General features: G+C 40.3%; 1 protein-coding gene across 2 annotated transcripts; it reads right to left on the reverse strand.

Moving 5' to 3' along the window:
- Positions 1 to 1,765: 1,765 nt before the first annotated feature.
- On the reverse strand, positions 1,766 to 10,301 carry spef1 (sperm flagellar 1). Of its 2 annotated transcripts, XM_061790745.1 has the most exons (7): positions 9,828 to 10,291; positions 8,410 to 8,521; positions 7,678 to 7,825; positions 7,571 to 7,616; positions 5,383 to 5,467; positions 4,160 to 4,265; positions 1,766 to 3,790 (listed from the first exon to the last, which is right to left on the reverse strand). In XM_061790745.1, the coding sequence occupies exons 1-7, from the start codon at positions 9,934 to 9,936 to the stop codon at positions 3,653 to 3,655; spliced, it is 744 nt and encodes a 247-aa protein (XP_061646729.1). In that variant the 5' UTR covers positions 9,937 to 10,291; the 3' UTR covers positions 1,766 to 3,652. The 2 variants fall into 2 exon arrangements, with proteins under 2 accessions (XP_061646729.1, XP_061646728.1); XM_061790744.1 differs by having other exon boundaries at positions 3,650 to 4,265; positions 9,828 to 10,301.
- Between the last annotated feature and the right edge of the window lie 706 nt (positions 10,302 to 11,007).

Below are 11,007 nucleotides of genomic sequence, written 5' to 3' on the forward strand. Positions count from 1 at the left end.
ATATTGTCTGTGTACATGTGTTGCTGCACCATTTGTGTTAGCTTGTAACGCAAGACAAAATATCGACTATGCAACAGCTCGTATGTTGAAAAACTCCTTTGTATACTGATCTATTTTTCTTTCTCAAACACGTTACAACACATTTTTGTTGGTATTTTTTAGAGGTTGGAAAGGATTTTTGGCATTTCAATTCATTTCAATGGGGAAAGATAATTTGAGATACAAGTGTTTTGAGTTACGAGCGTGGTCACAGGATGAATTTAAACTCGTAAGTCAAGGCACTTTGTGCAATAACCTTGTTATTTTTTAACTAAATTAAAATAATCTGCACATGAGGTGTTTTTTTTTGTGTGGAGCAATATCCTTAGGGTGTGTTGGATTAGATTTTTGTTTCTGCCAACTATCCCTGTCCTTTGTCCATCGGGGTGCCAACTTCTACAGGAGGTGGCGCTTGACAAAACCTTTGCAACAACTTCTTGTGGTGCGCTTATTGGAGTAATTCCTTTAGTATGCGTTCATTACTTTAGTCTTACTGCCGACTCTCCTCGTCCTTTTGCAGTGTACTCGGCAGGTCCTCACCAGATGCAGCTTGGTTAAATGTTGCTTTTTTTACAGAGTTGTGATGCGACCACAAAATTAATGTGTGGAGTGTTCCAATTTGATATTTTTTTTGTCTGTGACTTTGTTCCTTCCAACTCTCGCAGTCCTCCCAGTGATGTCCAACAGATGACACTTGACAATACCTTGTTACTTTTTCTTACTGAGTAGTGATTCAGTTGAGAAATTAGTGTTTATAGTAAACATTTAGAATGTCTAGACTTTGTTGCTACAAACACCCCACCAGATTTAGCTGATGAGGGTTGACAAAAACTATGTTTTTGGTATAGCAATTGCAAAATTAGTTACCTGAATAAGCTTCTCATTGTGCTGTTTGGATTAATTTCCTTTGTATATGTTTGCAAATTTAGTCTTCCTGCCAATCTCTTTGTCCATGCTTTGTTATACAGGGCAGTGCGCCACCAAATCCAGCTAATGGTGGTTGACATGACCATGATACGTTCTCTACAAATTCCTGATTCAATTGCAAACTTCTGAACCCATATTCTTTAGAATTTCCTCTGAATTTGTGTGACTTTGTATGACTCTTCTTCTGTCAGAGTGGTAATTTGATTGTGAAATTAAATGAGACATATTCATCTAAAAAACGAACACTGTGAAATACAGTATGTCTATTTTCTTTGGCATTGGGCAGCACAAAATCTGCCTGGCAACAAGATCTCGTTCAAACATGGGACACAGCCAGGAACAAGAATCGGAGTGATATTGTTTATATCTGCTAGGTAGATAAGATGTTATTTTACTTGTGAAATGTTATAATGATGGAGACTCTTATGGTTTAGTCTTAAGTACATTTCTTTCTTCAAGATATCCTGTTCCAAAATTGACCTACTTGTGTCAGCTTTCTAACATGACCTAATGCTTTACCATTAGACCAGAACAGGACTTGATGCTGAATCAGCAATGATTCATTCTTTCTCCCGTCAGCCTCATCTGAGCGGTTTAAAAAAAAAAAAAAAGTGCTATTTTTAAGCAAAATTCACACTAACACAAGAACAGGAGTTGATTTAAAAATAAGCTTTTGCACTTTTAGATGTGTGCGAGGAACTGACAGTACTTGTGAGTAAACCTAACGCTGCATGTCATTGCGTTCACAGCTTATTTCTCAAGCGTACTATTCATTATTCAAGAAGTCACATTGGGAAAATAAAGCGGTTAGACAATTTATTGAGCACGTGGTGGTCAGACGTCACAAGCTGTACAAAGGCACAAAGGATTACAGATAGGTTTGAAGGGAAAAAAACAAGCATGTTACACGGAACAGAACCTTGTTATGAAAGAAAATAATGCATCAATTCAATACTCTATATCAAGTATTAGGACATCACAATAAAGGCAAATATACAGTAAATCTCCCTCACTTGACATTTACACTCAGATAAACTTACAATAAGTGAAGTTGCTGGTGTATTGCAAAGCATTCCCTTACAAAAAAAAAAAAAGGTGGTTATTATTCATTATTTCTACCTTGAAATAAATACTTTTCACTATTTTATGAACCAATAAGGCATGTATTTGACACAGATTCTCTAGGAATATACTAGTTTGGACTAGATTTGTTGTTATTTTATAGTATTCTTATCTGGCCTTACCTATAATATACTACGAAGTACTGAATATGACTAAAAAGAAGGATCCGTTGTAGTATACAGCATTTTATTCTAACCGTAAGTCTATTAACTTTACATAGTTGTGGTATATATATTAGCGGCATGGTGGATGACAGGTTAGCACATCTCCCTCACAGTTCTGAGGACCGGGGTTCAAATCCCGGCCCCGCCCGTGTGGAGTTTGCATGTTCTCTCCGTGCCTGCATGGGTATTCTCAGGGTACTCCGGTTTCATCCCACATCCCAAAAACATGCGTGGTAGATTGATAGACTCTAAATTGCCCTTAGGTGTTAATGTGAGTGCGAATGGTTGTTTGTTTATATGTGCCCTGCGAGTGGCTGGCGACCAGTTCAGGGTGTACCCCGCCTCTTGCCCGAAGATTGCTGGGATAGGCTCCAGCACGCCTGTGACCCTAGTGAGGATAAGCTGTACAGAAAATGGATAGATGGGCAGTTGTGGTATACCTAAATTTATACTTAATTACAAACTAAAAGCTACGCAAATTTAGCCCTAAGAATTAGTGAACGAGTGTTCTCAGGAGAATTTTGTTGGTAATCATACTAAACTGTAATTTTAAATCAGAAACTATATTTGTGCTATATCATATCATTTTTCAAACATTAATTAAAAAATTGTCTGTTTTCTCCTCGTTAGATTACATTTTTGGAATTTATCCTACTAAATTGCAAGTGTTCTCAGATAAAAATCACATTTTCTCATTAATTTTAACGAGATTGTTCATATATTTTTTCTTACATTAATTAAAAATGTATCAATTTTCTTTTTGTACTAAACCCTTCAAAATCCTCCAGAATTTTAAGAGACAATTCTATGGCATATTTGTTTTTCTAACAGTTTAAAAACGTCCTTACAGTACAATACTAAAATTCTAGTATTTTCTGAGAACACTTTATTTTTAAGTGTACTACGGTCATAAAATATAAAGTAGAACCTTATCATTCAAAACTCAGACACAAAAAATATGTCAGCATATTGCTCAAGATTCTGGCAAGTCCTCAATGTACATCCCCAAAGCTTAGGTTAGCTGGCATCATATCAAATATCAAATCAACTGTGATTTCTTTATTTTAGATCTTTTTTTAACATTTACTTCAAAATGATCAACCAGCCTCAAAAAGGGAAGATTGTAAAGATGAAGAGAGAGTGAAGTCAACTGCTAACCGCTGAGTGGCTGGCTGCTACAGTATATGGGCAGTCTTTTTACAGTTGGTTGTGGGGAAGAGAGCATTTAGATTTCCATTATTTCCAATAGGAAACAGCCCTGCGTTCAATCAGGTTTCACTGTGAAATGCACTTGAACCTTGCTTCTTTTTTTTTTTTGGAAGGGATTAACTGAAGCTAAGCCAATAATTGAAAAGTGTGTATTGCAATTAACATGAGAGCCGAGCATTTCTTTTAAGTGCTTAAATGCTGCTGGGTTTAGAATCAGTGGGTTTCCCTTTCAGACAGGTACACATCTCTAGATTGTTCCTTAGGTCATCTATCCGCATGTCCTTTAGCTGAACCAGGCGCTCCAACTTGCTCACCTTCATCTGCAGGATCTATGTATGCGCAAACACACACACACAAGGGAATACAACAGGCAGTGTATTGACAGAAAGTGAGCGATGCATGATGAAAAAGAGAGGAAGTGTTACACATTTGTGTCCTTGTGTAGCCTCCTGCCTCACATGCAGATGTTGTCACACATTGAGAGTTATATCCGCTGAGGTGAAACTGACTCACTGACCAGTGCTGACACAGCTTGTGCCATATAAGGCATAAGCACAAATGTGCGCACACACACACACACCGGCAAAATGTCTATATGACTTAGTTTTCCCAGCAGAGAATGAAAATAGGAAGACAAGAGAAGCGATGGGTTTGCCAGATTTCTGTGTATGTGTGTGTGTGTGTGTGCGTGCGTGCACCTCCACTGTCTCCTGCAAAGCCATGGCCGCATGCTCTTTTTCCTTTAGAAGTTGGCGTACAGCTGGGTCCAAGTTGGAGTAAAACTGAGCTGTGTGTTGTAGTTTGCTGCAACAAGAAAGAACAAAAAAATCGTTATTTACAGTGGATATAATTTCTAAAAAGTCCACGCACCCTGTTCAAATGATAGGTTTTTAATGTTTTTTTTTTTTTTACCAGAATGAATCATGTTAGACATGTTTCTATTTGTAATGTCAACTATAATGTGAACAAGTCAATTGAAAAATAAACAGAAATCTTTTAGGGGGAAAATGTTCAATAGAGGCGGCACGGTGGACAATTGGTTAGCACATCGGAGGTAGTTCTGAGGACCCGGCCGGGTTCAAATCCGGCATCGCCTGTGTGCAGTTTGCATGTTTTCTCCATGCCTGCGTTGGTTTTCTCCAGGCACACCGGTTTCCTCCCACATCCCCAAAACATGCATGGTAGGTTAATTGAAGACTCTAAATTGTCCGTAGGTGTGAATGTTGAGTATGAATGGTCGGTTATCTTTTTGTGCCCTGCGATTGGCTGGCGACCAGTTCAGTGTGTACCCCGCCTCTCGCCCAGTTAGCTGAGATAGGCTCCAGCACACCGGCGACCCTCGTGAGAACAAGCAGTACGGAAAATGGATGGATGGATGTTCAATAGTACATATTTCATCAGTCAGGAGAATGGTACAAAGAATTTCCAAGCCGTTCAATACGCATTTTGGAACACATTAAAGACAGTCATTATCAAGTGAAGAAAATATGGCACAGCAGTGATGTAACCAAGATCTGGAGGTCCTTCCAAAATGGATGAAAAGTCAAGCAGAAAACTAGAGGAGGCTGTGAAGAGGCTGACAGCAACATCAGAAAATCCACTGAAATTTCTGGCAAGTACTGGCTGTGTCAAACATGTGATAACAATCTCCCGTATTCTTGATGTGTCTCAGTTAGTTGGAAGCCTTTCCTTATAAAAAAAACTACTTTCCAAAATAGAGTATAGTGTTACCTTCACTTTACGAGCGCACCAAAACAAACAGCACTCCCATCATCAGTATCATGCTGTTTTTGTTTTACCTGAAGGGTGTGTATATTTATGCAACCAGGTTGTTCCACTTTCCCCCCTCTAAAAGATTGTAGTTTATTTTTGTTTATTTAGTGATGGCGACGCTCCATGTGAAGCTTTATTTTGCTTTTACCTTGTCTCCATTTTTAACTTGTCATCCCTTTTCACCTCCTCACGAACCATCTGAGACAGATATCTGGCCTCGCTCTGACTAAGCTCTGAAGCAAAGAGAAGAAAAAGCGTGACACTCCCTCCACAATCATGTCGACTCCTCTTCAGAGGTGAACAGTTTGCTGTTGTTGGACACCCTAAGAAGTCCAGTAAATCTTCTGAGCACAAACAATCGGAGGGGAACGAAGCATGAGGATGATGAAGAGAAGCAGAACAAGGGAGGGAAGGCCTTGAAGTTCTGCCATGCTGATCTTTACTCACTGATAAGGCCATCTGCTGATATGAGGATGTGTGCTCTGTGTGTCTGTGAGATAGCGTGCAGGCTGGATGGGTGGAGAGGAAAGAGGAGCTGGTCTGAGGTCAGCTCACAAGGTTATTTGGAGGGACTGACGAGGTATGAGATTCAGAAGAGAAACATGTCTGCGACTGACACTCGAAAGGTTGTGACATTTGCTTATCAGGTGTGTGCGTGTGTGTCTGTGTGTGTGGTCACTATGAGCTCGATGGGAAGACATGCATGAACATGGCGGGAAGCAAAGAGGATCAGGGGAAAATGCTCTTGAATCAGCATGTAACTATCCTGTAAACACATCAGTTTTTGTCTTTAGATGAGGACCTCTTCACCGGCTACAACATTTGGTAGCTGTACAGAAAAAAAAAAGATCCATTAAATCATAATACAGTGGTGCCTCGAGATATGAGTGACCCAAGTTTTTCAAGATTTGGGCAAATTCCGCAGAGTGTTTTGCTTTGACTTGGGAGTGCAAACTTAAGATATGAGCGCTGTATGACGGCAATCAACTCAATTCAACTTACTTCACAATAAGCGGCAGTTTGGCAAATAATGAACATTTATTTATTGATGTATTCATTTTATGTATCGCTTATCGTCACTAGGGTCGCAGGCGTGCTCGAGCCTATCCCAGCTATCTTTGGGCGAAGAACTGGTCACCAGCCAATCGCAGGGCACATGTAAACAAACAACCATTCGCACTCAGATTCACACCTACTGGCAATTTAGAGTCTTCAATTAACCTACCATGCCTGTTTTTGGGATGTGGGAGGAAACCGAAGTACGCGGAGAAAACCCACGCAAGCACACGAAGAATATGCAAACTCCACACAGGCGAGGCCGGATTTGAACACGGATCCTCAGAACTGTGAGGCAGACATGCTCGCCAGTCGCCCATCGTGCTGCCCAAATAGTGAACATTTCATCCCAAAAAAAATAATAATAATAAACCCTTCATGGTGTTCAATGTCAATCCCAGGTGAAGTTTACTGTCAAACTAAACAAACAAAGGGCTATTTTTTCTTATTAAAAAACAAAAACATACAAAATTTAGGGTTTTGGGGCTGGAATAGATTAATGACGTGGCACGGTGGCCGACTGGTTAGAGCGTCAGCCTCACAGTTCTGAGGTGCGGGGTTCAATCCCCATCCCCGCCTGTGTGGAGTTTGCATGTTCTCCCCGTGCCTGCGTGGGTTTTCTCCGGGCACTCCGGTTTCCTCCCACATCCCAAAAACATGCATTAATTGGAGACTCTAAATTGCCGGTAGGCATGACTGTGAGTGCGAATGGTTGTTAGTTTCTATGTGCCCTGCGATTGGCTGGCAACCAGTTCAGGGTGTACCCCGCCTCCTGCCCGATGACAGCTGGGATAGGCTCCAGCACGCCCGCGACCCTAGTGAGGAGAAGCGGCTCAGAAAATGGATGGATGGATAGATTAATGACCTTTCCATTCATTTCAATGAGGAAAGATTTGAAATACCAGTGTTTTACTTTATTAGCGTGGTCGTGGAATTAATTAAACTTGTATCTCAAGGAAACACTGTACTGTATATTAATTGAAATAACAAAACTATTTGGAAATGTATGATTGTAATATTCCGGCTTCCTCCCACGTTCCCAAAACATGCATGCTAGGTCTAAATTGTCCATCAGTGTGAATGTTGGTCAATACAGTATGTGCCCGAGTGGCTGGCAACCAGTCTAGGGTGTAACCCGCCTCTCGCCCAAAGTCAGCTGGGATAGGTTCCAGCTCACCCGCGACCCTAATGAGGATAAGCGGTATATAGAAAATGGATGGATGGGTGGATCATAGATTAGACGAATTCTATTGGAGTGAAAGAACCAAGGATGTGTTTACCTGTGAGAGTTTTCTCTGGGTTCCTGGTGTCATAGTATTCCAAATCCTGCATTGAAAACAGACATTTAGCACATCACACCCATTTAGGCCAACATATCATGACATACTGATATGTTGCGTGTCTTGTGATCCAGCCTCTGGTCTATCTTCTCCCTGAGGCCGCTCAGCACACTCTCGATCACTCCCGCGGATCGCAGTACAATCTTCTTCACCGACTTCTCAGGCACGTGGAAGTTCAGCTTAGAAAACACCTTCCTGTGTATGCAAAATACACACACAAACACATCTGGTTCCAATTAGGAAGAGAGCAGCAGATGGAAGGCGTTCTGAACCGACGTTGCATGTCGTGATGATAAACACCACAGGGATCCTCAGGGCTGGCCGTGCGCCATTTCAATGGTCCGGGACTGTGTTTGGACCGGTTCTCACGGCCCGATGAAAAGAGTTTAGCTCAGTTCAGCCAATGAATATGCTGAATATGTTGAGGTGTCCACTTGGAGTGGTGGGTAGGGAGGCACCAGACATACTGAAGTCATACGGTGCCCATTTTCCAACTGTTCCAACTATATTTATGAGCTATACTAGAAAAAATATATATATTTACTCTGTGTGAATTTGTTCCTCAGTCATGGCCAAACAGACACAGGATATGAAGTCAAATGGGTTTGGGATATACACTCCCTGGCCACTCACTCATTAGTTACCCTTGCACAATCTCACTCAGGAGTGGGGAACCTACGTCCTGAGGGCTGCTTACAGCCTGCGAGAGCATTTGCCTGGAAAAACGATTTTATTTGATGGATGAATGGATGGATTATAGATGATGTGTTGCAGCTTGCCTGTTGAGGAGGTTCCAGTTGCTGAGCTTCTGCTGTGTGGAGCTGGCAGGAGTGTAGTTGTGCAGGTCAATAATCTTTGGGAAGAAATGTTTGACGACCTCAGCCACCATCACTGCAGAAAGACAGGCAATACATACTGTACATGAAGTTTTGTACAGGGAGTCCTCAGTTTAGGACGGTTCCAACATACGACATTATGAGGTTACAAATGGCGTGCAATGAACTCATTTGCGCAAAAGTATAAGAATATGCAGCACAAAAAAGCACACAGTTCTTGCTGTAGTTAATGGTTTTCATTGGATTGTTTTAGATTCATGGCCTGGTGGTGTTTTTCATACACATTCATTTATTGTAATTATGACTTTGCAACTGCGTTAGGGTAGGTTAGGGATCGAGTAGGGCACATTACGGTGTAGGCACAAATTCAGGTTACGTCACAGGCGCACGAATAGAAGTGACCCCCTGTATGGGATTCATATTTTATTATTATTATATTTAAAAAAATATTGCCAAAAAACATTTGTATTTCATTTTTATTTTACATTGGAAATTTCAAATGTTATCATCATTCAATTATAATAGCCATTCCTCCATTTTCTATAGCGCTTGTCCTATTTAGGGCCGCAAGTGAGGCGGTGCTTATCCCAGCTGACTTTGGGTGAGAAGTGGAGTACACCCTGGACTGGTCGCCAGCCAAATGCAGCGCACATATGGACAAACAACCATTTGCGCTAACATTCACATCTTGAGACAACTTTGAGTTTTCAATTAACTTGGCATGCATTTTTTTGGGAATGTGGGAAGAAGCCAGAGTACCCAGAGAAAACTCTCGGCTCAACTCAACTTTATTTATAGAGCACTTTTAAAATTAAAATAAAAAACACACAGCTGAAACAAAGAGCTTTACATAATAAAGCTTGAAAATAAAACATAAAACACAATTGCTAATAATAAATAAATGAATAAATAAAATATTATTTTATACACTTCTCTAAAGACAAAACTCCTGCAGCGCCTGTCAGTCCATTATTACTATTATTTCTACATGATTTTACACTTTTCATTTTTGTGTCTTAAAATCCTTGAAGATGTAGTCAATTTTAAACATAGAATACAATCAATAATTAAATAAACACACACAATAAGCTCCGAATACACACGAACTGACCACATCATTATGTACACTTGAACAGTGAGTCAATAGAAGATATGTATAACTAATTCAAGTACTGTGTGCTTTTTACCCCCTCACATCAATAAACCAAGTTATATTATTACTTCTCCGACATTGCAAATCAAGAAATGAGCATTATTATCTCTGTAAAAGCAGCATGCTCGATACAGCTCTCGATACAATCTGATTTGACGTCGCAGGTGTTGGAGACTCCTAGCTATAGCCTTAGCCTAGCTTAAAGTACCTCCGTCGCTGAAGTCATTAGCGATGTGTCTTTTCGGTCTGGAAAGACGAATTTTATCTATCCACGCGTACAAATCCTGCAGCTCGTCCTCGTCTAACTCTCGCTCCATTCGCTGTTTGCGTTTCTGTACACTTTATGAAGTAACTTTGGACCGTTTCAAGCGCCCGACGAATTCGCTGGGTTGTTTAAGGAGTTGCTAGGCAACGCAGCGTAAAAGGCCCTGTTGCGGAAAGAGCGCAAACGGCCCCAATCGGGGCACTTTAAAATGGCAATGTTACGTGAGCATACGTACGTATACGTTTTGTACTAGGGCACATGTCTCTTAATGCATGGTTCAACTAGATTTCTTTTTCAATACACCACATTCAGATAGATATGCCTCTCACTGTGACTTGACTGTGAATACTTTCAATTTACAGCGTGTTCCACTTTCTAAAGCAGCCGAGCTACTACTTTGTCAGTCCAAACATGTATAAATACTGTAGTTTTGATCACTCAAATAACAATGGTGTCAAATGAAGAAAGATCATGTAACTCGATTTTGTGATTAATTAAAACAACAACAACAACAACAACCAAAGTCATGTTTTCTATGGAAACACTGTTATATATACACTAAAGTTAAAAAATTGGGGATCACGTAGCATTTTTTTCCCAAGAAAAGCATGGTTCTTATTGACCTAGATGATGATGATGATGATTATTATTAATTTAATGTTTTCTTTGTTGGAGAAAAAGCTGTGCAGTTTTTGTAAGTTTTTTTTTAAATTATTCTTATTTTTGTAAGAAAAGCACTGTTTTTCAATGAAGATCAAATTAAATTAATCAGAAACAGTCTAAGCCATGATTCCCAACTAGTTTTATCCAAATGATCCAATTTCACTTAATTTGTCCCAAAATTATTTAAATGATTTATTAATTAATTACAAATATATCTTGGCGGCAGAGTGGACGACTGGTTAGCACATCTGCCTCACAGTTCTGAGGACCAGGGTTCAAATCCAGCCTCACCTGTGTGGAGTTTGCATGTTCTCCTCATGCCTGTGTGGGTTTTCTCTGTTTCTCTGGGTACTCCGGTATCCTCCAACATTCCAAAAACATGCATGGTAGGTTGATTGAAGACTGTAAATTGCCCGTAGGTGAATGTGAGTGCGAATGGTTGTCTATATGTGCCCTGCGA

The sequence above is a fragment of the Phyllopteryx taeniolatus genome, chromosome 11 (assembly GCF_024500385.1).
Source record: "Phyllopteryx taeniolatus isolate TA_2022b chromosome 11, UOR_Ptae_1.2, whole genome shotgun sequence".
NCBI lineage: Eukaryota > Metazoa > Chordata > Actinopteri > Syngnathiformes > Syngnathidae > Phyllopteryx > Phyllopteryx taeniolatus.

What these genes read in the sequence shown, in the direction of transcription:
- spef1 (XM_061790744.1), bottom strand. Translation starts at nt 9,936, where the DNA reads ATGGAGCGAGAGTTAGACGAGGACGAGCTGCAGGATTTGTACGCGTGG. An exon ending in TAATGACTTCAGCGACGGAG is followed by an intron (nt 8,522 to 9,827) that starts GTACTTTAAGCT and finishes GTCTTTCTGCAG; the next exon opens with TGATGGTGGCTGAGGTCGTC. An exon ending in ACAAGACACGCAACATATCA is followed by an intron (nt 7,617 to 7,677) that starts GTATGTCATGAT and finishes TTTTCAATGCAG; the next exon opens with GATTTGGAATACTATGACAC.